The sequence below is a fragment of the Macrobrachium rosenbergii genome, chromosome 53, assembly GCF_040412425.1.
Source record: "Macrobrachium rosenbergii isolate ZJJX-2024 chromosome 53, ASM4041242v1, whole genome shotgun sequence".
NCBI classification, from domain to species: Eukaryota; Metazoa; Arthropoda; class Malacostraca; order Decapoda; family Palaemonidae; genus Macrobrachium; species Macrobrachium rosenbergii.
This window is the reverse complement of record NC_089793.1, coordinates 50,837,897-50,862,280: the sequence shown is the minus strand read 5'-3', so window position 1 is coordinate 50,862,280 and position 24,384 is coordinate 50,837,897. Positions and strand designations below refer to the sequence as shown.

Sequence of the window (24,384 nt, the reverse complement as noted above, 5' to 3'; positions counted from 1 at the left end):
CTCTCTTCCAGGACCTCCTGGGCTTCCTAATACTTCCATACCCACAGCTTTTCTCCAGACAAAGTGGTTCTCTGTCCTCTCTGGGAAGAGAAACTGGCGGAACAGAAGATTTAGCCAGTGTCATGCCAGCCTATGATGAGGCTATTCAAAAGGAAGTGGAAACAGAGGAATAAAGGTTTGAAAGGTGTAAATCTGAAACAATTGTCAGGAGAGGGATGAGGAAACTAAAAGGTAAGTATACCTTAGTTTTACCAGACCACTGAGCTGATTAACAGCTCTCCTAGAGAGGGCTGGCCCCAAGGATTAGACTTATTTTATGTTGCTAAGAACCAATTGGTTACTTAGCAACGGGACCTACAGGTTATTGTGGAATCCGAACCACATTATAGCGAGAAATGTATTTCTATCACCAGAAATAAATTCCTCTAACTCTTCATCAGCCGGCCGGGGAATCCAACTCCGGCCCATGAAAGCCAGTCCGCAGCCCCACCGACCACCCAACTAAGAACTAAGATGAAATAAGGGGAATATGAATGGAGGTACAATAAAAGAATGAAAGGGTTATAGTAACTAGGAGCCGAAGGGAAGCTGCAAAGTATCTTATTATGTAGTGCCTACAGTGCACCACTGAGGTGCACTGACAGCACTACCCTCCTCGGGGAGTTCGTTCTTAATGAAATAAATACCTAAAATAACTTCAGAGATTCTAACAAAGAATTCTGCAAAGAACTTGTTCCTCTGAATCTTATTTTTCAATATTAAAAGCCATTCTCCCTTACCAGGGGGTGACTACACAGAAAAAACAGTGCAAGAGTCAGTTACATCATACACCAACACAATAAGTGCATAAACAGCACATTGAATAACCTACATACAGTGTGCCACTCATCTCTGTCTTCAGGTCATTCTTCTACTTACGAGATATTGGGGCCCTTCCTTTCCAAACCTCTTTCACTCCATCTGTCCGGTACTGTACTTTCGATGTCTTCCTTTCTCTTTCCACCTAACATTTTGATTCATACATACTTTCTTTCATCGGCCCATTGCCTTCTATTCTCTCCATGACTGAACCATCTAAAAAACAATGAAACTTCCCTGCATCATTGCATTTCTCAACCTTTTAATTCCTCCTAGATCATGCATACTCTGCAAAAAAATCATCTCAGCAGCTTCACTCTGTTTTGATTTGTTACAAATTCCATCATTCCGCCAAATCCTGTTATAAATTGGCTGAAACCTGGAATTCATTCGACACAAACCACCCACCAAATTCATCATCATTGCCTCTAATGACGAGCAACACAATGGGCCTCTGTAAAGTTACGCCACTCGTATCTTTCCTCTTTCCTGTGCTTTATCTTCCACCAATCTCCTCTCATCTGAAGCCTCTCTTTTCATAGTTCTTATCCAAGTAGGTCTGGGACTTCCAACTCTTCTGGTGCCCACAGGAGTCCTGCTGGGTAAGCAAGGAACACGCCGCTTCATGGAACCTTACAACCTAGAGTATAAGATTAACTTGAATAACTGTAGCCCTAAGGGTCTGTGCTAAATAAAAAAAAATGCTGGATCTGCCAAAACACAAACATTAAACAATTATCAATTCATTCATAACACCAGCACCTTTTGCCAAAATGCGATGCGAGGCTGAAACTGCATAAAAAAGATTATACATTAGTTTGCGACGATATGCATTGCTATACGGACACAAACAATGGTATGACAATGAGACTATGTCTAGCAGAGTTTGTTGATTTGAGAATGAAGCTTCATCAAGGGGAATATTAAGAGTCGGACAGCAAGACAGAGTGAGAAACGATGTCATAATGAACGTGATGAGAGTTCCACATGCCAGGCGAGATAATGACTTGAAGGAGATGGAGGCAATCTGGACATGTCATTCGCACAACCTGTAAGAGAATAGCACATGATAGCATCATCTTTGGGGCTTGCGTAGCGTCAGATTTGCTGGCCGACCAAGACATACTCAGACAAGAACTATGATAAGTTAAACATGGAAAATGGGACTGCCTTTGAGGACTGGGTGCAATGTATCCAAATTGTTGTTGATGCAATTAAGTGCAACACTGTGTTGCACTGGAGACTTAGAAAGCAACTGCAGACTATCAATTTCATGAACTGTGAATGCTACCCATTTGGCAGTTGTTTTATTTTAGCGAAGGACACATACAATTCTTCATCAGCCTCTTATTACTTTCTGTAGCAGTAATGACCAAAACGATGGCGGGGTTTCTGACTTAACTCTCACTGGTGCTAAATTCTGTGAAAAATGTATCAAAGAATTTTCATTACTACTAATTTTCCCAATGAAACAATGTTCTAATGTGTAATGTCTTAAAAACTTTAACTGGGACTGAAATAAAGTTTTTACGGAATGGAACATAAAAATTTAGGGCAAAGGCCAAGTGCTGGGACCTGGGATAAGGTTATTCAGCACTGGAAGGGAAACTGAGAGGCACAGAAAGGTTTGAAAGGCACAACAGAAGGACAAAAAACCTTTTGCAGTTGCTCTGTGAAACAGTTTTCAGGAGAAGGTTGAGGACATTAAGACGGAAGAAAGAGAATATGAACGGAGGTACAGCAAAAGGAACGAAAGGGGTCACAGCAGCTGCCAAGAACCCTAAGTAATGCCCACAGTGTGCCACACAAGGTGCACTGAAGGCACTACCCCCTACTGGAGATATGGGAGGAGGCTGGAGATGAAGGAATTTCACAGAGGATCTTTTGTCATGCAGCATCACAGGTGATGAGGACAATGATATGTTAAGTAAGGACATGACGGTCACAAGTTACGTTCAAATCACACCTGTGAGAAAGTAAATCTTGCTGATAAGTAGGCGCTTACGTATTCTTGAAGAGGTTCGCAGGTCTTATGATGACTTATAAAACAAAATATTCTAACCAAATATGCATGTGTACCACCTGGAAGTCCACAATCTCTAATGTCCTCAGTAACACCAACTGATACGTATTAACATGGTCTGTACAGTACATGAATTTCATATTCGTGTTGCTTCCAACTATCTGGGGATTTGGCATCATATAGTAAGATATAAATAACAAATATCAATGTCACAGGTAAATATATGGATACAGCGCTTTTGTTCTCTGTTAAACAAAGCACCTTTCAATATGGAAAGAATAATCTGTTGATGTTACTGTGTCTGCTCACCTACAGAAAGTGAACAATTGGTATCTTTACCGCATGAACAAATTCCTTTCATTCACCAACAAAAAGTAAATAATTTTGTCTCTTTCTCACAAACTGTGAGGAGATGTGTCTTTTTTTACCTACAATAAACACCCAATTGCCTTCTTTCCACTACAAACAATGGAAGGGCGTCTTCTTTTACCCAGACAAGCGACAGAAGAGGAAATTCTTTCACCTATAAAACACAAACGCTTTTATTCTGAGACAATAAACAGAAGCACTTTCGACACACATCACAAATAACTCTTTTCATTCCAAATCAAAAGAACAGAGCATCTTCTTTTATACACAAACATATGTCCAAAGATGCTTTTTCTTTTACCTGGAAGGACAGACTAAAGGCTTCTATTTACTTACCTAAAAGTGACATATAAAAAAAAATTACCATAAAAGTACCTCAAACATTTGAAGGTCCCTTGATGGCAAAGGATGTCGACTGTAAAAAAAAAACCCTAAGACAAAATTAAACTCATCAATTTGACTGTTGTTTTCAATCTCTATCAATATTAGAATAAAATAAAAATTCAAAAGTATTCAGCTTCAAAACAACACAATAATCACCAGTCTATCTTAATAAATTTGCTGTCACTTAAAAGTGGTTAATCTGCATGCCTGATCTCTCAGACGTGTTTCCAGATTCTCAAAGAACTTTAGTGAGAGATTTAAGTCCTAAAATGAAGTGAAAAGTGGAGAGGGCAGAGTTGTAGACAGATAATGAGGAGGAGACTGAAAGGAAGTGATGACTAGTACAAGGAAGAGGGCAGTGCCGTAGGCTGTGTGTCCCTAGGGAGGCAGAAAACATGCTGTAACTCTCTCTCATACAAGTAGAGATAATCAAATCAGTAAATTAGCAAATAAAAACAATAAAATAATAAATAGGTCCTCCTTTTCATCTGCAAACATTAAACAGAAACGTCGTTTTTTACCTGATAAGAAAATGACCTTGCTTTTAGAGAAGGACCTTCCTTTTAGAGAAGAACCATCCTTTCAGAGAAGGACCTTCCTTTCAGAGAAGCACCTTCCTTTCAGAGAAGGACCATCCTTTCAGAGAAGGACCTTCCTTCTAGAGAAGGACCTTCCTTTCAGAGAAGCACCTTCCTTTCAGAGAAGGACCATCCTTTTAGAGAAGGACCATCCTTTCAGAGAAGGATCTTCATTTTAGAGAAGGACCTTCCTTTCAGAGAAGGACCTTCCTTTCAGAGAAGGACCTTCCTTTTAGAGAAGGACCTTCCTTTCAGAGAAGGACCTTCCTTTTAGAGAAGGACCTTCCTTTCAGAGGACCTTCCTTTATGAAGGACCATCTTCAGAGAAGGAGCCCTTTGCTGGGTTTAACAGGTTGAGCTCAGACTGTCGCCGATGGACCGAGTTCACCCCGCGTCATTGATGGAAGGAGTTAGAGGAATGCTTCTGGTGATAGAAATTACCTCGCTATAATGTGGTTCGGATTTCAATAATAAGTTGTAGGTCCCGTTGCTAAGTAACCAATTGGTTCTTAGCCACGTAAAATAAGTCTAATCCTTCGGGCCAGCCCTAGGAGAGCTGTTAATCAGCTCAGTGGTCTGGTAAAACTAAGGTATACTTACTTTCAGAGAAGGACCTTCCTTTTAGAGAAGGACCTTCCTTTTAGAGAAGGACCTTCCTTTCAGAGAAGGACCTTCCTTTTATAGAAGGACCATCCTTTCAGAGAAGGACCTTCCTTTTATAGAAGGACCATCCTTTCAGAGAAGGACCTTCCTTTTATAGAAGGACCATCCTTTCAACACCACTTAATATCTTTCATGCAAGAGGTTACTAGATACAAATTACACAGGAGCATAACAATTTTAACAATAGTAATCGCTTTTTCAAAGGTTCTCCTCGCCATTCCTATAATTCCAAACATTAAGATACTGTACTCGTTCCTTGGACGTGAAAGGAACCTTTTACTGCAATTGGCATTGTCAGAACTGTCTGTCCCATTAACTCTACAGTACTGGTGTTTGACGTCTCCACACCATTAGTTTCCTTTGGCACATAACTTTCTCTCGCCATTCTCTGATTCACCCCATTCTGAATGATCCTCTCCTCATTCGAACTGACAGAGGGAGCGACCGAGTCCTCTTCAACGCTGTTTGGCACTGGCAAGGATGCTGGCAAGATAGGATTATTACTGCCCGTGTTTCCAACGACATCGACTCCACTGTCGTACAATTGATGTACTACACGGGTACATTCAATAGAGCAGTTCACTTCTGGGTTGCTTCAGGCTGACCGACAGGTACATCTGGAATAACACTAGACTGATCTACAGTCCCGTCACTTCCCCTCTCACCCCAACACACAACCAGTTTGCTAAATTTGGCCAAGCAGCCCCATTCTGCCTCGATATCTCCACTTCCGACTTGCTGTTGTTGGATTCCACTATCTTGGACGTGATCATGACTTGGCAGTTCCTCTTCCTGGCATCCTTGTGAAATGAGGAGGAAGTCACATTCTCCAGCTCGCTGTCGCTGTTTGCTCAGTTCCACACGCGAACGTTTCTTCAGCCTCTGAGTCTTGTCGCTACTGAACCGGCTCCCAGGCAACAAGAGGTGCACCTTTCTCTTACTGTTGGTCTTGATGGAGCTCTGCAGCAGAGACAGAGACAGCGCCTGTGCTACAAGCGAGAGAATGTGGGTGAGTGACAGGCCCCTCCCTTTCTCTTTTTACTTTTCTCAGAGGGCAGAGAGGCAGGTGATGAGCCGTCACATGCTGGACGGACGAGTTATGCAGGTGAGTGCACCAATGGGGCAACCTGTCTTTCATCTTTTAGTAAAATTATTAGATGCATGTCCCCCTCTCTCTTGACAAGGGGAGAGAGGGACTGACACTGACAACAACCCGTCAATTTTTACTAGCAAGTTTTACTGTCTACAACACTATTGGGTTCATCCAAGCCTTCTTCAAGATAATCATGCAAACTCATTACGTTGAGCCCAGAGATCTAGCAACAGTTACAACATCCCACATGTCCAACAAGCTTGATGTGGGATTCCTTCCTCAGCTCTTCCAGAACAGGAAGGTATTCCGGGCCGGTTGGTTCAGAGAATTGCCCAGACTTCCCCCCAACACCCCCACAATAGGTAAGTCTACTATGTATAGAACGAAGGTTTGTATTCATGTAGGAACAAAATCATAATTTTTGAAAGTAAATTGTATTTTTCCTAACTATACAAACCTGAGGTCCTTTGCATTAGGAATTACTTTCAGCACAGGCTGGAAATGGCCATTAAACTCTTGAGCAAGGTGGTTAGGCAGTAACTACTGCCAGGTAGGCGGAAATACCCACCTGCCTGGATGTAAACATTCCAGTTTTCCTTTCGGTACAGGTTCAGATTGAGGGGTGTTATGAGGCGGGAAAATATGTAACGTAAAGGACCTCAGGTTTGCATAGTTAGGAAAAATACAATTTACTTTTAAAAATTTATTTGTTCCAACACGATATACAATCCATCGGTCCTTTACATTAGGAAGACTCACTGGTTGGAGGGAGGAATCTGAGTGAGTCCCCTGAGCTGACTGGAGTTCTGCACACCTGGGCTACTCCTCCTGGTCGAAAGAGCAAAGAGGAGTACTGTGCCTCTGACAGATTGACTGAAGTGTGGGAACTGCAAGATCAAATGTCATCAGAGTAATTTGGACCTTTCGCATGAGTGAGAAACATAACTCCAGCTAAATGGGCTGGAAGGATCTATACTGGAGGCAGTAAGGAAAAGCCAGATAGGTTCCCTACTGCCAGTTCTCCTTCCTCCCATAGGAGGAAGATGAGCGGGAATTGTGGACATCTCTAGAAGAAAAATAGAACGGGCGCCGATGTGTAGTCCCACCGCATCAGCGCCAGATCCAGCAACTATTGGTTCGAGTCCTATTCTCATCCCAAAGGAGGAGAAGTAGAAGGACGGGGAAGGAGGAGGAAGAGAGGTCAATCCTTCTCACTTCCAGAGCCAACACCTTAAGCAAGATGCAACCTGCCTTCTTGAAGGAGCCCGGAAGAAAACATAACTTGGTTGAGCAGAAGCCACAGGGCCAAGGAAAAAGGTTCCAAGGGCCTGTGGGTAAGACCACAGGAAGACAAGTGTGTGGTCTATGAGACCACCTCTGCTTCCAGACCAACAGAAACTTCCGAATGCAAGTGGATGGACTAGTTTACTGACTTCCGTGGAGCCTCAGGTGGAAAGTACCAGTATCAAGCCGTTGCCAGCTGCCGAGCACCTGATCACTAGCACAAAGTTGAGAGAAAGATGTGTCCTTAGACACTTCTTCCTTGGGAGAGAGATACTCAGCGAAATGGCAATGACATCCAGGTTAGGAAATGTCGAGCCTTTCGGAAAGTACCAATAGCTCTTTCATTAGACAGAGTAATGAATGATCTGATCATCGACACAAAGTCCAAGGAGGAGGGAAAACAAGAAGGACTCAACCCGAAGCAATATATGCTGCTGATGGATTCAGAGTCCACCCTCACAACATCCGAAGGAGTCGAGGTATTGACCCCCATCCCTGCATCCCTATTCTTCCATCTTCTACACCAAGGCCGGAGCAAGACGAGAGATGGTCCTAAGAGGGCACATCTCTATCCGACGATTCTTGTAAGAACGCATGCAGAGCATGGGACAGGAACCCTAAGCGAGAGTCACATGCCACTCAGGGAACAGTTCCCTGGGACAGCAAGACCGAAGAAGCTTCTCGTCCGTAGCTAAATCTCGACTGAGGAGAAGAAGGCTACTTCAGATAGAATACTAGGTCACAAGGGCCTACATTCTTCACTAATGAAGGGGAGAGAAGCAACCCTCGGCGAAGACGAGGAAGTCCAGACTTGAAGTTGCGTCAACGACCCCAACCAGCGAAGACAGATCCAGTCCCTGGGACAGTGTTGTACAGGACTTCAAGAGGTATCCTGCTATATCCGTTGCCGCTTGGCAAGAAAGCCTGTGCTTGCAAGGAAAGTTGGAAGGTCTCTCAGCCCTGAACACACAGGGATGTACTGCCTCAAGAACTGCTTCCTGTGTAGCTGTTGCAGGAGGTTGGGTCAAGCAGAACTCTTTCTCAGTGCCTCGGCTATCAGGTCGGGTGAAAGGCTTAAGTCTTCCGCATTTGTCTGTAACTCGGGTAAGCAATGCTTGTGAACCTCATTAAAAATACGGAGGGAAAACGTGAGATATCGATTTTTTCCCCAAAAGACAGCATACCTCACAGTAGCAGCCCCTGGGTCTGGTATGAAAGAGCGACTGGCTGTGCAGGGAATCAACAGAAAGATGGTAGGGGTTTCTCAGTCGAGCAGTCTCTTCATGAGTCCTTGCGAAGAAAGAGTGAGCAGCACGTTCCGTCCCGATCACTCAAACCCGAGGCCAAGCTCACCTACCAATACACCCGAACTGGGAATGCATCTGGCTAATTGAGCTGTCAAGTGTGCTATAAAACACTCGAGTACCTGCAAATGTCGACAGATGAAACAGGAGGAGAAAACAATTTACTCTTGTTTGTCAACAAATGCCACTAGTGTGGTTTGTTGTTCAATGAAACCACCGAGTGTCGCAAAACTCATCCTGAATTCTCGAAAGGCCAAAAGGCTGCCTTGAGCCAAGGATGGTGATGAGAAGGTACTAATCGTCTCGGTCACACACTTCAAGACAAAGTCTTACTCGTGTGCGCCTATTCCTCAATCGTGAATCCGTACAGACACATCGTGAGGGGAATATGCAAGTATATTCAAAGGTTCCTTCAATCACACTAACTTCTTTCTCATACTCTGAAGAGGAAAGAAGGACGGAGGAGTGAAGCATACCTCCATTCTACACCATGGGGAAGCTTCTGCAAGATGACAGGATACCGAGACGATCAGCTCTAGCCGGGCTGGCATTTCCCAAATTGGGAGTACAGGAGAGGAAGCAGGATGGAAGTCTGTTGAAAAGAACTGCTGAGACCTAATGGAAATATATACTTCTCCTGAGGGAATCCATTCCCAGGTCTCATTTCATTCAGGCATCAGCAGTAGGAGAACTTCTTCCCGGTCAATACTTCTTTCTCTCTTCCCTTCTTCCCTCCTCCCTTATGGAAAAGAGGGTGGAAAGAGACACAGTTATGCGCACTTTCCTAGACGGGAAGAAGAGGGATATGTGTTCCACAATCTTCTTCCGAAGCCTGGGACTTCTTAGGAGATGATGCGGGCTGGCTTGAACTCAAGGTTGTTTTGAGATGACTAAGACCCAAAGGCTTGGCCATTGTCCAAAGGACAAGGCAGTGCCCTGGTACGAACCTTGATTACCGAGGTATCTGGCAAATCTCTGAAAGAGAAAGGCAGAACCAAATAAAGGTTCGTTCCCAAGGGTCAAGCCAACTCGAGACTTACGAAACCGGAGATCTGAAGTGGGACAAAGTCCTTCTCCTTAGCACCAGAATTGCCCACAGAACTGCAGTCAGCAAGACCCTCCGAGGCAAGAAGAATTCGTATTCTGTTGAGGCAGTTGAGAAGCTTGGTGTCTCAAACTGAATCAACTCCCTTGTCGAAGAAGAGAATTCATCTGGTCGAGAACGCTCTCGGAAGCAAGGACCACGGTAGTCCCTGACACTCTCAGCCCCTCGGGAACTGCAAGGGTTGCGTGTGATGAAGATTATTCATTGGGGGAGCCGCAGTCCTGTCCCAGGGATTCTCGTGATGACGAATCAGCCTGCTCTCCAAAAATGAGGCGACCGAACTTGAAGAGGAAGACCTTTGCTGTTTCTGGAAGTGTGAAACTCCTGTACCTCTCCTTGGAGGGAGACCTTGACAGATCCTAAGAAACCCTCCTCAGCTACCTGGTTGTACCTTGAGACAATCGGGGGACCAACACCCAAAGCAACCCAGGCAGCCGAACTCCGAAGATAAATTTGTTGGAGTTCTCTCTGTCCGTCTCGCGCCTCTCAGAACAACTAAGAGGAGAAGAGAACAGGTGAGGAGAAAGAGTACTCCTACCTGTCCTGCCAGTAAGAACAGCAGGAGCGGCGGACCATGAGCGATAATCAACCGAAGGAGATTACTGCCACACGGGGGAAGAAGAGTGCTTGTGACGTGGCAAAGCACTTTCCTGGAAAAAGCAGAAAGTTCACTCGAACAGAGCCAAGAACACAATTCGGAAAAAAGAGTTGGGCCGAGCCAAAACGCACCAAACCGAGCCGATCACGCAAACGCGATCCGACTGGGTGGTATGCGGGGCGAGCTGAGCTGAGCCGAGTCGAGCCAGTCTCGCAAGCGTGACCAGGGGCTGGGCAGGGTGGGCAAGCAGAGCAGATCGCGTGAACACAATCGGCACTGGACAGGGCGGAACTCGTCTACCGTGAACTAGCGCTAGTTTCCAACTCTAAACTCCTTCGAGGCAGAGGCCCTTCGAGAAGAAGTAGCGCAGTGAATTGTGTCTGCTATCCCGCATGCAGGATAGCAGACACAGAATTCTAAGGTTCAAGACACGCAGGATGAAAACCGCCAAGCAACCAAGCAGCTGGAAGGGTAGTAGCGCAGACACCTGGCGCTCGGCACTAGACACCTGCAAAACCCCGCACCAGACACTCAGGCACCCCAGCACCGACACAGTGTCTCGGCACTTTCTCGCCCTGTGCCTCTGTCAGGAGAGCTCGTGATTCATAGAATCTGCGACCCAAGAGACTCCCAAAAATCGGGAGCGGCTGCTGTCAGTTTCCAAGACATCAAAAGAGCCAGGCACAGAACCAGTCTTAGACGCAGACTTCCAAAACTGGGCACAGAACCAGTCTTAGACACAGACTTCCAAGACTGGTAACGAGGGTGCGGCCTCTCGAGGCCGTGCTCTCGCGTCCCCTGAAACGCCAGACCCATAGAAGAATGTGAATCGGTTCCCATCCGAGGGCGGGAAGAGCCAACGAGAGAAACTTGTCTCCCGGAAGAGAGTCAGTCCCTCAGAAGTCCCACAGAGGTCGCCCAGCTGCCTGCGGCCCCCCGCCTTCCTCGTGGTCTTCGCTCGATGAGTGAGCAAAGAGGGTGAAGGAGAGAGATCTGTACCAAAGGAGAGATACGGAAGAATCTACAGGGAGAGAGAAGGACAGAGGGGAGGACACCAAGGCCAGGTGGAAGCGGAGCTTACGGACAACGCCCGCAACCTCCCCCCAACTGCAACACTAAGTGCAGGCAGTGAAAACAACACTCAACAGAAGTAAGAAGAAAACAGTCATGCCCCTTGTACGTGGAGGGTGGGAGCCCAGGATGGGAATCGAACTCTTACGTCCCGATCAATGTAGGGGATAAGATATTACATCCCAATCTATCTCCGAACGACAGGGAACGCCAGTATCTAAATAAAGGGGCTACTGGAAGAGAAGCATTACAACTCGGTTACGCTTCCTAACACGGCCTTGGCCAAAAACCCAAGACATAGTTAGGGGAACGATTTGCCATGCAATGTTATCACAAATCGCGGGTTTGTATTAATAAATATCAAACATGCAATATATACACAACAATGCAGAAAGATCCCACGGGGATGCTTAACAACAGTCAGGCAAAGAGATCCGAAACACGGTCTGCAACGCATGACGGCCGAAAGCAAACTGGAATGTTTACATCCGGGCAGGCAGGTATTCCCACCTACCTGGCGGTAGTTACTGCCTAACCACCTTGCTCAAGAGGTCAACGGCCGTTTCCGGCCTACGCTGAAAGTAATTCCTAATATAAAGGACCGACGGTTTGTATATCGTGTCGGAACAAATCGCAGCTACCCTAACACTGTCATTTTACATTTTCCTTCTTCAAAACCTTTCAACCATTCCCTAATCCAAAACACCTTACTTCTTTCGTCTATCTCCTCCTCTATATAAGACAATTTAAAGTCAAAAAAAGATGTCACCAAGGACCTGTGTTTGTTTTTTTTTTCTAGATATGGGCCTAGTCTAAAAACTGAATGCACAAGACCCTTATATGTATGTGTGTATATATGTGTATGTGATTTACAATTAAATGAGTAAGTCACACCCGCACAAATAAGTTTACGGTAGCATGTAAGTGAAAATAAAATCTAAATGATCTGCACCTCATCACAAAACCACAAATCATACAAGCGTGAAAATGTAAAAACTCCTAAACCATTTGTAATTTTGTTTTTCTGCTTCTTTCTCTGGAGATACTGCAGTCAAAAGTTCATACTAAACATGAAGAGGAATGATTATACTAGCCACGTAAAGTATGACCCACTTACTTTTTATTTATTTATACATTTACTACAAAATGACAAGAAAAATATAAAAACTAGCAAATCACTACAAAATCTAAATTACAGACTGCATTACAAAAACAAAAATGATGAATCCCCTGTAAATGAAGGTAAAAGTGTGACCAATTTAAATTTATTATTTATTCATTTATTATAAAATGCATAGAAAAATACAAGCACTACAACCAAGTCTTTTTGCAAATCATAATGAAATCTAAATCGTTTATAGGCTTCCATATACAAAACAAAACATATGAATAAGAAAATTGAAGAAAATGAATACAGATTATTATAAAATAAAAACCGTGTTTATTATACACAGAGCTTGTGGAAAATTATAACCACAATTACAAACAAAATACATGTATATAGTAGGCTACAGTGGCAGATTAGTGGGGGCGAGTAGGCCATGGCCTAGGGCCCCGCACCTCAGCAAAAAAAAAAAGTTAATACTAATAATTAAAATATAAAAATTAATCACCTAAATTAGTGGAATCCAAACTGCAAACTCCAAAGTATGGTTAGCAATATGATTTGTAGCCCTGAGATGAACAACATAAAGTGCTGCATGACACGGCAATGCCATCTCTTGCCGGCAGCCATCTAGAGGTGCTCATTTAGGAAACAAATCCTGGAAACCTAATGGTCCCCCACCCAGCTGTAAGGGCCCTCTTTGCTTGCCCATCAATGAGAGGGACCCCTAAGGTCACCGGCCACCAGCCTAGGGCCCCCCACACCCTAAATCCGCCCCTGCTACCAAGGCTGGTAGTGTGGTACGGTACTGAATGTTTTTCCACACTTCATACCTGGCTAAAAACCGTGCTGTAATTTCGTAGCGTACCCTCAATTATCTTTCTCTACCGTATGGTGCGGTAAAAATAATTTACCATAATTCCACTTTTATCGTACCAAGAGCAAACTCAATCTACATCAGTAAAATCCCCTCTTTATGAAAATTTCAATGTTAACAGGTGTACCTTAGCAAGGGACTTTATATGTGCATGTGTATATATTCAGTTGTAATAATAATAATGACGATGATCATAGTATTAACAAATAAATAGCAATGATATCAACACTTAAGATAAAATTAGTAATAGCTACTGCTAGTAATGTTCAATTAAGGTGCAGAACTAACAGTCATACTATACTAAGCAGAGTGGAGGAAGGTTGTCCCTTAATGGACAATACAGGATTATATTGATGCTAAATACTTGTGACGTGGTTACTTCAAGAATTACACACACACACACAAATGTTAATATAGGAATCTAAACATACACACAAACATTATTATGATGGTATGTTACAAACCATACCATAATGCTAGCTTTGTAAGTATGAATATGTAAGTTGCAGCTTTATTGCTGAGGATAAATTTGAAATGTTCAGCCGAACACAATCCAGGCTCTTCTTCGCAACCACCACACTGCAATCTTACCCACTTTGCTTTACCTCTCGCAGACTCCACTTCTTGTGGGCGTTTTTCTGTTCTTGGGATCACACAGCCAGCTAACAGGTTGAGGTCAGGTCCAGGTCACAGCTGCCATTCTCGTCTCTTTCCTGGGTGCTTTGGGTCCATTTTTTATTGCATCCAAAACAATTTACTTCGAACTGTACCCAAGACTTCATGAACGACCATCCTGATGAATGCAGAAAACTCTGACCTTTTTTTTCAAAGTTGTGCAAATTGTAAAATATTACAAACGAATTAAGCACCATCCTAACAATTGATGCAAACCGAGTTTTCTGAACCAAGCACAAGATTTTCTGGTGGGATTAGAACGTTCATGTATTTGATCAACCAAGTCCACAGATTTACTTTGTAAATAAGAAAATTCAAACTATATCGCATTTCCCAGACCCTAGTTATCGTATTGATGGGTTCTAATACCAATCCATTCCTCTCTCTCTCTCCTTTTCAGGCACTGGTACTGTTTCCCTGTCAAAATGTAATATGGGTTTGTTCCTTAACAGCCCTTGTTACCCTGGGACGTTTTGACTGGTGTTATAACAAGGTTAACCTCAGGAAACTAACGTCAATCTCTATTGATATACCAGGTCACAGTTTACTGGGGAAGAAAATCTCTTTGACTTAATATACGGTACAAATCTTGTATACGATCAACTTGACAGCAAATCAAGTTTTTTTTTTTATTTTGGTAGCAATGAACCCCACTGGCAGTTTTTGAGTAGGAATCTACGTGCAATACTCAGTTTAGTCACTTGATAAACAACTTAGTATTACACATGAACATTGATGCTGTAACTGTGGAACAGTCCCCCTTCAGAGGATGTCGTGCAGTTGGAAGTTCAGAAGTTCAAGCGAAGGTACAATGCATTACTTCCATAATAAAAATCTCATTGTAATTTAATCATTACTTACATTTTTATTTATCTATTTATTTATTTGTAAGTTCTGATAACTGATCTCCACTTTCTCTATTTCCCTTTTCATTCTGTTGTTTTTTCAAATGAACCCCATATTCTCTGAAGCTTGAATTTCAAGGCAGTGGCCCCATTGGTGAGCTTGTTCCATATGAATAGGGTTCTTCTTCATCTTCTGAACAGTGATAATGATAATAATAATAATGATCTCCTTTGAATAAGCACTAGTGAACATCACAGAGATTCTGTAAGATTTCACCGTTTTGCTGACATACGAGTAAGTTCTGAACAAGATTAAGTTAAGAACTTCAGGTTTAAAGTACATCATGATGGAAGTTACTATGGCCTAATGTGAAGGGACTGTTGCAGTAAATATATGTCCAGTACTGTTTTTTTCTTCTGTGTAGAATTTCTTGATCTTTTGTGGTATATTTATGATGCCTTCTTATGTTATATCAATTCAAGGCTATTGGTGAGATAAGGATTCCTGCTTTGTTCGTGGAGAAAGTTCAGTTGCGGAATGAATAATTCAAGAGCTCATGTGGTGATTGTAACAATGAAAATCATCACTTTTTCAGTCTAGAATACCTTCTGATCACCTTGTACTTAACAACTGCAGTTGCTTGCTTCATCTGTAGCTGGACATTTGCTTGCTTGCTTTTTCAATAAAGTGTTTGGCTGCATTGCTTCTGTTCTGTTGAGTGACTCACTGGTAGCTTTGATTTGGGTGGTTATGAAAATAAACAAAGTGAGACCAGTTTAAGATGAAACATGGGGCCCATTAGAGAGGTTCCACTTCTCCATCTTCTGCTCATATACAGTAATCCGTTTCCCGTTGCCTGCCTCTCTCCACAGGGGGTATTGTAATCCGGTCTTCAAATTTCCTGTTTTGTGTCATTCTTAAATCTCTTCATTTAACCAGTAACCGCGTATTAACATTAGTCCATCATTTCGTTGGCTGCTTGTTCTTATTTCCGTAAAAACCCGGGATTTGTAAGCAAAACCTTTTCAAGAAATATAGATGTAAGCAAAGATTAACAGTGAGTATAAATAATACAAATAAAGATTAACAGTAATAAATATAAATAAGAGAGAGAAGCTTCATGCTGTGTCCATTATTTTATCAATGACAAGATTTGGGGCTGTTGAGTGCCTTCTTACAATTTTTCAAATATTCTTATAGACTTGCTCCCTTATCTTTTAACTATCCAAGTACCTAGCTCTATGGCCTTGCCATGGTGTGGGTCTATCACTGTGCACAAAATGGTGAGGACTTGTACAATAATGACTGACCGGTGGTGAGTTACAGTTGTTCTATTATACAATTTTCAAGTAGTACATCTATCAGTTATATCTTGGAGCAGCATTCAAATGATTACTGTACTCCTCAAAATTGGTATATATATATTGTTACAAATATCAAAAATTTCCTGAACATAAGTGGGCACCAGCCTGATCTATTCAGTTTATATACTGGGTACGAGGACAACTATGCAATATTGAAGATGTTGCTTTAAAAACTCGAAACGTAATACAAGCATTGTTGAAATTAATCATAAATACCACTTTATCTATTATATTTTAGTTCATCATCATCATCATCATTTCAGCCTTCAAAAGTCCTTGTTGGGTGTAGGCCTTCCCAGGTTCCTCCACAGATTTCTATCCTCCACTGCTCTGTGCCCACTGTCGTTTATGTTGGTCTAAGTCATCTTGCCAGCGGGTTTTTTGCCTTCCTCGGCTTCTTGTGTGTCCTCGGGGCATCCAGAAGACTGTTCGTGATGTCCATCTGTTGTCTGTCATCCTGGCAATGTGCCCCGTCCAGTTCCACTTGAGCTTACTGATGGTCGCCAGGATGGCATCCGGTCAATTCGTCGACGGCAATTCGTCGTCGGTCAATTCGTCGACGGCAATTCGTCGTCGGTCAATTCGTCGACAGCCAATTCGTCGTTGACCAATTAGTCCCCAAGTCAATGCGTTGTTGGCCAAATAGTCAAGTTCAATGATTTATTTTCGCATTCTCATTCTGACCTTCATTAGCTACTAAAATTGTCTAACGACAATTTTGGTTCAAAACTAATTTTTAGAAACTTTGCTCCGAATATTGTATCTTTTTTAGGAAAGGGAGGTAGTTACAATATAAATACAATAAAAAATGTGGAAATAATGTTTATTTTCAGTTAAATTTATAGTCAACGTACAAGATACTATAAAATGAAAAAAGTAAAGTTACAATAAAATTCTAAACAAAAATTGGTTAAGCATTTAATTTCTAAAATTTAAGATTATGTGCGATTGCTTTCAAAAAGGTAATTTTTTGGGTTGGGATCATATTTCTCCATGACATTTTTTATACGCAAGTTCATGCCTCTGTATTTTTTCTTTTGCCTAGGATCATCTCCTTGAATAAATTTCTGCAGTTTGGCACTAGCAAACCTTTCCTCACTTTTCAAAACATCGATGAGCTTCCAAATATTTGGATGACTCATATTCACCGTGTCTTTTAGTGCACTGTGGTAAGCTTCTAAACTATTTGTAGTTCTAGCAATCCCCGACATGCATCTATCCCAAACATTCCAAATAGTTAATGGATATGGTGGTTCAAGACGTCGCCTCCTTTCTCCTCTTCCTCTAAGGGGTCCTATGTAATTATTCTCAAAATAGGAAACTACCGATTGTGGAATATCATCATCATCTACAAGTTCCTCGTAGCCATCGACATCATCATCTGCTTTTCATTCCTTCTTGAACGATATGCTTGTACACATTTTGCCCTAAATGAAACAAGCAGCATGATAAATTTGACGCAGGAAACGATTCAAGAAATCCATTACGGGCTGCTTTTTCAAAATCCATAGTCATGCAATCTGGGCCTTCGTCCTGCAGCAATTCACTTATTTTGGCAAAAGTCTATTATATGTGTTTTGGCTTTTGTTTGATAGCAATGCGAACAATCGTGGTACACTTAAAGTATCGATCTGTACGTGCACTATATATAATCGAAAAATATACTAGAACACCATTTAAATGTTCAGTCTGCCGCCCAATTCTTGTACACTTTTAAATGTCTCAGCTCTTCATCACTTGCAAATATCAGAATTCTGCTTGAATCTTCGATTCCACTATCATACTATAAAAAATTTCATTAGTGTCTAAGCGAGAATATTCACTTGGAATGGAGAACCCAACATTTGTTTGTGGGGTTGCGGGATAATTAACATCTGCTTGCCTCCAACGTCTGATATACTTACCGAGTTGTTCCAACCGAGAATTTGTGATAAAGCACATTCGTTTAACTTTTCAACTTCACCAGCAATTATTGAGCGAGGTGCGTCACGAGATGAAATTGATTTTTCTTTAATATTTGAGACCGCAGTCCTCGCATTTACCTCTGCGGCAGTTGAAGCGTGATTGTGGATACCAACCTTCTTAATCTCTGTATAGTTTTCATCAGTGTGAAGTCTCGCCTTGCATGCACGATTTTCACACCTCAGTAGATCTTCAGTCTATCAGCACTTTCCTTATTCTTAGTATATATATAATTCTCTTGATCCACCACTTTGTTTTTTCCTTTCTCAGACGTTAAAATCTTGCAGGTAGCCATGTTGTTGGATGGGTGTATTCGTTAGAAATAACTCGATCTAAGTAAAAAACCTTTTGTTTTCAACTGTCCAAAACAGGAAAATAATAAGAAAAAAACAAACAACCTAGTGTCTTCATTGGAGACAAAATGCCCAACGACGAGTTAACTTGGGGACAAATTGTTCAACGACGAATTGAATTGGCGACGAATTGGCTGACGACGAATTGGCGGGGACGAATTGACCGGCGACGAATTGGCCGGGGATGAATTGACCTAGCGCCTCAAGGATATCCTTTAGTTTTTTGCCGTATCCACTTAACTGTTTTTCTGTCCTTCCAAGTTAGATCTAGCATACTTCTCTCATGCGCCCTCTGCATTGCTAGTAATTTAAGGGAAAGCCCTTTTTTTTTGTTAGATTCCAATTTTCGGCCCCATAGGTGGATGTGGGGAGGATACACTGATCGTAGACTCTCCTTTTTAAGATGATAGGAATCTTCTCATTTTTTTAACACTGTACTGGTTCTTCCAAACGCCTGCCAACCTTGGTTTATTCTTCTTTATTTTCTCTCTTTGGAGGCATCATGTAGAAAGATTCGTCATCCAAGGCAGATGTAGAGGTCCACTTCCTCAATTTGTTGATTTTAATTTCAGGTATGCCATCTGCATTTTCAGTGTATTTATTGCTCATGACTTTGGTCTTACGGAAGTTCATGTGAGGCCTTCTGATTTGCTTGCTTCATTTAGCTCGGTGAGCATTTGTTGAAGCTCTTCTTTGGTGGGACAACGATAATGATGTCATCAGCAAATCTTAGGTGACCAAGTAGCCTATTCTCCATCTATTCTTATTCCTTTTTCTTGCCAGTTGAGTTGTCGGAGAGCTCTCTCCAGGCAGGCAGTAAACAGTTTGGGTGAGCTTGTGTCACCTTGTGTGACTCCTCTTGAGTTGGAATGGTTCTGAGTCCTTGTGGAGGCGAATGAATGATGTTGCATGGTCATAGATGTGATGGAGGACATTGATGTAAACTGTCAGCTCCCCTGTTTTTCCAGCTCTGACATGACCTCCTCAGTTTCGACGAGTCAAATGCTTTGGTGTAATCTACAAGTGCTGCTACTAGTGGGATTTTATATTTGTTTGTTTTCTCAATGATCTGGTTTACTGTTTATAGGTGGTCAATTGTGGAGTAGCCTCTTCTAAAGCCTTCTTGTTCCCTCTGCTGATTTTCATCAAGCTTACCTGCAATTCGATTAGTGATAACTCTGGTGAAGATCTTATAAATAACATTAAGGAGGCTGATTGGTCGTTGGTTGTTCATGTCTCTGGGGTCGCCTTTTTTGTTGAGTAGAATGAAGATGGCTTTATTCCACTCTTCTGGCATTTTGCTCTTTCTTCAGACTTTCATTGAATAGTCACCAGGCTGACTTGGACTGGCTCATCACCATCTGTTATTAGGTCCAATGTGATGTTATCTGGTGCCTGTGCTTTCCCCTTCTTCATTTGCTTGATAAGAAGTCGCACCTCGCATGCTGTGATCTCTGGAAAGTCATGAGATAGGTGTTGATTTTCTCTTTGGCGAAGATGGTCACGGGGTCTTTCTGAGGAGTAAAGCTTGTGGTAGTACTCTCTTGCTCGCTTAACCATTCCATCACAGTTAGTTGTAAGGGATCCGTCTTCTTGTAGCACCCTAGTGAATTGCAGCTTCCCTTGGTCAAGTTTTCTTTTTGCCGCTTTGAACCCTCTGTCCTGTTGAGTGACATCTTCAATTGTTTTTGTTGTTCTGTTGCGAAGGTCTCCTCGTTGCTTTTTCTGTATAGTTTTGTTTAGTTCTGCGGCTTCAATTTTCTCCCGCACTGTTGATGGTGGCTTGAGATTTCTACGTTTTTTCATGGGGTTCTTTGTCTCTTCAGAGAATTTGCTGTTGTCGGAGGGCCTTCTGTCCTGGAACTTCTTTGCTGCTTCTTTCAATGGGATAATGATGTTATTATTCAAGTTGTCAAGATCATTTTCATGACTGGTTTGGTCTTCTAAATTTTCAAGAATCTCGTAGCGTTTTTTTTTTAAACTCTATCTGATATGTAGATGTGAGAGCTTTGGGTATTTTGATATGTTCTGGTCTTGAGAAGAATAGTTTTTGTCTTTCTTGTTTGGTGTTGATTTGGATTTTGCATCTTACCATCCTGTGATCACTGCCTACGTTGACTTGGTTCAGGACATCAACATTTCTAACTATATTATGTTTGTCTGCAAGTATGTAGTCTATTTCATTTCGTGTTCCATGGTTTGGGCTTCGCCATGACCATCTCTTGTTTTCGTTCTTTTGAAAGTATGTGTTCATGATCTTGAAGTCATGTGCTACAGCAAAATCGATCAAGTCATCTCCCCTCTCATTTCTCTCTCCACGTCCAAATTTGCCAACACAATCTTCGTTCCCTTGTCCAATTTTAGCATTGAAATCCCCCATTATGAAATGGGCGTTGTCATTATTAAGAGTGGTATTGTCATGTATGTCTTAACGTAAATGCAAGACATGTTATATAACGCTTTAGAGTATAAGTGTCATCAATTATTATTGTGTTAGTATCGAATCCGACACACAGGCTTCGATCCTATAAATTCTACCACATGTATGTAAAATATATTCCTTATCATGTGTCGAGCTCCGATGCTCATATGTTTATGATTCCATTATATATGCTTTTCGTATTTTGTATACACTCTTATGCCTTCTTCTAAACTGTAGTGAAGCGAATAAACACGATCTAAAAGATATAGCTTTATAATCGCCCTTCATCCTCCGACATCTGCGACGAGAATGGGATTGAACCTCAAACACTAAATACCATCATATTTACCTTGCAGGTAAGAATGAAGAATTGTAGTATGTGTTGTACATATACCAACACATCAGGTATATAGGTCATCATAAAAGTTATCCAGTTCCTCCCGGGATGACACTGGTGTGGGACCTTATACCTGTATGATTGTTAGTCTGTACCGCTTTGGAATCCTAAGAGTGACACTAACTACTCTGTCAGATGTGGCTGTGAACTTCTCAATGTTGCTCTGTGAGTTTTGGTTTATGAGAAATCCTACACCATTTGTTTTCTTTCCTTTCCACTGTTGTCAAGCAGGTGTCCGCTTTTAAGCATTTGGATTTTCTCACCTGGTCTCCTCGTCTCAGAGATTCCGATAATGTCCCAACTGATGTTTTTAATCTCCGTTTCGAGGCTGCTGAGGTGTATTTCTTCAGAGAGGGTTCTTGCGTTGTGTGTAGCGATGTTGAGCACTGTTTTGGGGTTGGGTAGTCGTTTGTACAGCACACGGTCCCTAACCCAAATCAGACTGCGTGGTTGGGCCTTGATTTAAATCCGCTGACCCAACAGGAACGGCCGAATTTCGTCTGTGGTTGTCACTCATTTGGGGAGTGTGGGCCATACCCTGCCGCGCTGGCCTATGGCGAGTTGGCAGAGGAAGAGACAGCGAGAAGTGAAGTTTGAAAAGGGATTGACGGAAAATATAGAAGGATGAAAGAAATGAGGGGACAGTATGAGAGATAAAGATTTGACCTCGGACCGAAGGGCCGTCAAAACCCTTTAGATATTGTCTACCTATATTACAGACAATATCCCCGTCCGGGGCGTAAGAGTTGACTTCCAGTCAAAGGAAAACAATATTTTCAGTTGGTATTTTCAATGAAAAGAAAACGTTGACAAGTGAGAAGTCTTAAGTGCAAAAAATATTATAATTGTATAAAAGCAATGATAGCTATGTTTCTTATTATGATTGATTATGCAAAATAAACATGCAGTTTCCTGTATAACTAATTGACAAAGAAAACGGACTTTAAACCAGTAATGTCTTATAAAATGATCCCAAACACTTATCCTTCTGCTGTATGTCCTTGCTTGTGAGGAAAAAATGAAAACCTAGAACACACTTACTCCACTGCCCACCATATGATGAGATTAGGAATAAATGTAGTTTTGTGGAGCAGCCATATCAGGAAAATAAAAGAGGAATGAATAGCTAATATACTTTTATATTCACAGATCTGCTGAAGGGGGAAATTGAAAATAGGAAAGAATTTATGGCTTTACAGAAACAAAAAACTTAAATACAATTACAAAGGAGGAATAAAACAAAGGGAGGAGCCGTTGCAAAGGAAAATCTCACCTACTACTACTACTACTACTACTACTATGTAAACAACCTGTTGAATGCTGTCGCCAAAGAATCGATCACAAATCAATCAATTTCCATAGGAAAAATTGACTGAATGATCGTATTGAAGGTCAAACGAGGTAAATCAGTTATTGAGGTTGAATTCGTGAGTTAAAGTTTCGGATAAGTTTGAGTTTTTGAGTTAAATATGGTTGAATTCGGCGAGGCATTCTCGGTCTGAAGGCGCCTAAGGTGACGATTGCCCTTACCTACATAAGGAAAGGTACTCGTTATTGACAGCCTGACCGGCCAAAACCTAACCAAACCTAGAATACCGTGTCCTGGTCTAACCTAACACAACCCAACCTAACCTAACTTAAGGCGGCGTGCCCTGACCTGGCCGGGGGCTTTGCCCCCCTGGACCCGTCGCCATTGTAACCCAGCAATAACTTGAACACATGGAACGGCCTAGGCTACCCCTTAACGGCAGTGGGTCCAAATCATCATTCTTCATGAAGGAATGGCAACTGTAAAGAAAGAGAATTGCACTGCTCACCTTACTCAGCATTCCTGCTGTCTGACCACAAGGGTCCCAGCAGCCTCAACTTCTTTGCAGCAATTAGAGTTCACGTAAATCGTAAGCACTGGGTCCGGGTTCGGGTCTTTTTGCTTTCGGCTGGGAAGGTGAATCTTTTGGGTGTCGGCGGCTTTGAGCCGATAGACATTTTATTAAATCCAGAAACGCCCAAGTGGACACGGAACAGAGTCTAAATATCGTTCGGGAGTTAAATTCGTCAGTGGACAATGTTAGGGAACAATTTTATCGTGACACTACATCTCGGCGGTCAAAGATGAAAAGAAAGGGTGACTGTGGGTGTAGGTCTGTGAATTTCATATCAACCAGATATTCTGATTGGTTAGATATATTTAACCCATGGCCCGAGGGAATGACCTGGGTCAATGGAGCATACGATTGGATGGAATTAAATTTCTCGCAATCAGGTTGGGGCCATGTAAAATGGCAGCCTTAGGAACTGCAGGGGTGAGAGGCACGTCACACACGGCCATCTTAAGAACTGTGGTTTTCTGTGTACGCGTAGCACCGTTCATGTCAACTGGATGCTTAGAAAAGTTAAGTTCCGCTGATAAAATTGTCTATTGGCAAATTCACACAAACTGGCCAGGTAAGTTACTTTTTGGGTAGATTTAGGCAGGCTGAACAACTTTTACTCTATGCAATTTTTCATTGTTCTGACACGATATATTCAGAGGTCTGGTTAAACAAATCATTTATAACTAACTGACACGATATACAAACCGGCAGTCCTTTACATTAGGAATTACTTACAGCGAAGCTGGACACACCCGTTAAACTCTTGACCGAGGTGGTTAGGCAGTAATTACAGCCAGGTTGTTGTTGTTGTTGTTGTTGTTGTTGTGGTTCCCCAGACTCTGTTATGCCAGGAGGCCTGCACTGCGCAAGAAGGACACCACGCTTACTGGATCTGACCATAACTGTGTGGTAGTGTGGATGTTGTGTTGTTGTCTAAGGGCTGCCAAGTTAGGGCAATCTACTAAGAGATGTGTAATTGTGTGGGGACTAACTTGGCAGAGTGGACATATGTCTGTTTGGGTGTTGTCTATGCGGTGTTTGTAGGTGTTTAGTGATTGGTGATGACCACAGCGAAGTCGAGTCAGGTGTACTCTCTCTCCAATCTTGAGAGCTGTGTTTCTGTGCTGCTTATGTTGGGTGGGGGTGCCTGAGTATTTTGTTGTTGGGAAGGTTATTAAG

General features: G+C 42.2%; 1 protein-coding gene across 1 annotated transcript; it reads right to left on the bottom strand.

The window, feature by feature from the left end:
- Positions 1 to 19,829: 19,829 nt before the first annotated feature.
- On the bottom strand, positions 19,830 to 20,892 carry LOC136834143 (craniofacial development protein 2-like). The gene is made up of 2 exons (XM_067096405.1): positions 20,605 to 20,892; positions 19,830 to 20,471 (listed from the first exon to the last, which is right to left on the bottom strand). Exons 1-2 carry the CDS (start codon positions 20,890 to 20,892, stop codon positions 19,830 to 19,832), a joined length of 930 nt encoding a protein of 309 aa, XP_066952506.1.
- Between the last annotated feature and the right edge of the window lie 3,492 nt (positions 20,893 to 24,384).

Bases quoted from the DNA above. Each gene is read 5' to 3' on its own strand.
- LOC136834143 (XM_067096405.1), bottom strand. From the start codon at position 20,892: ATGGGGGATTTCAATGCTAAAATTGGACAAGGGAACGAAGATTGTGTT. The intron at 20,472-20,604 runs GTAAGATGCAAA...AAACGCTACGAG, and splicing joins TAGGCAGTGATCACAGGATG to ATTCTTGAAAATTTAGAAGA.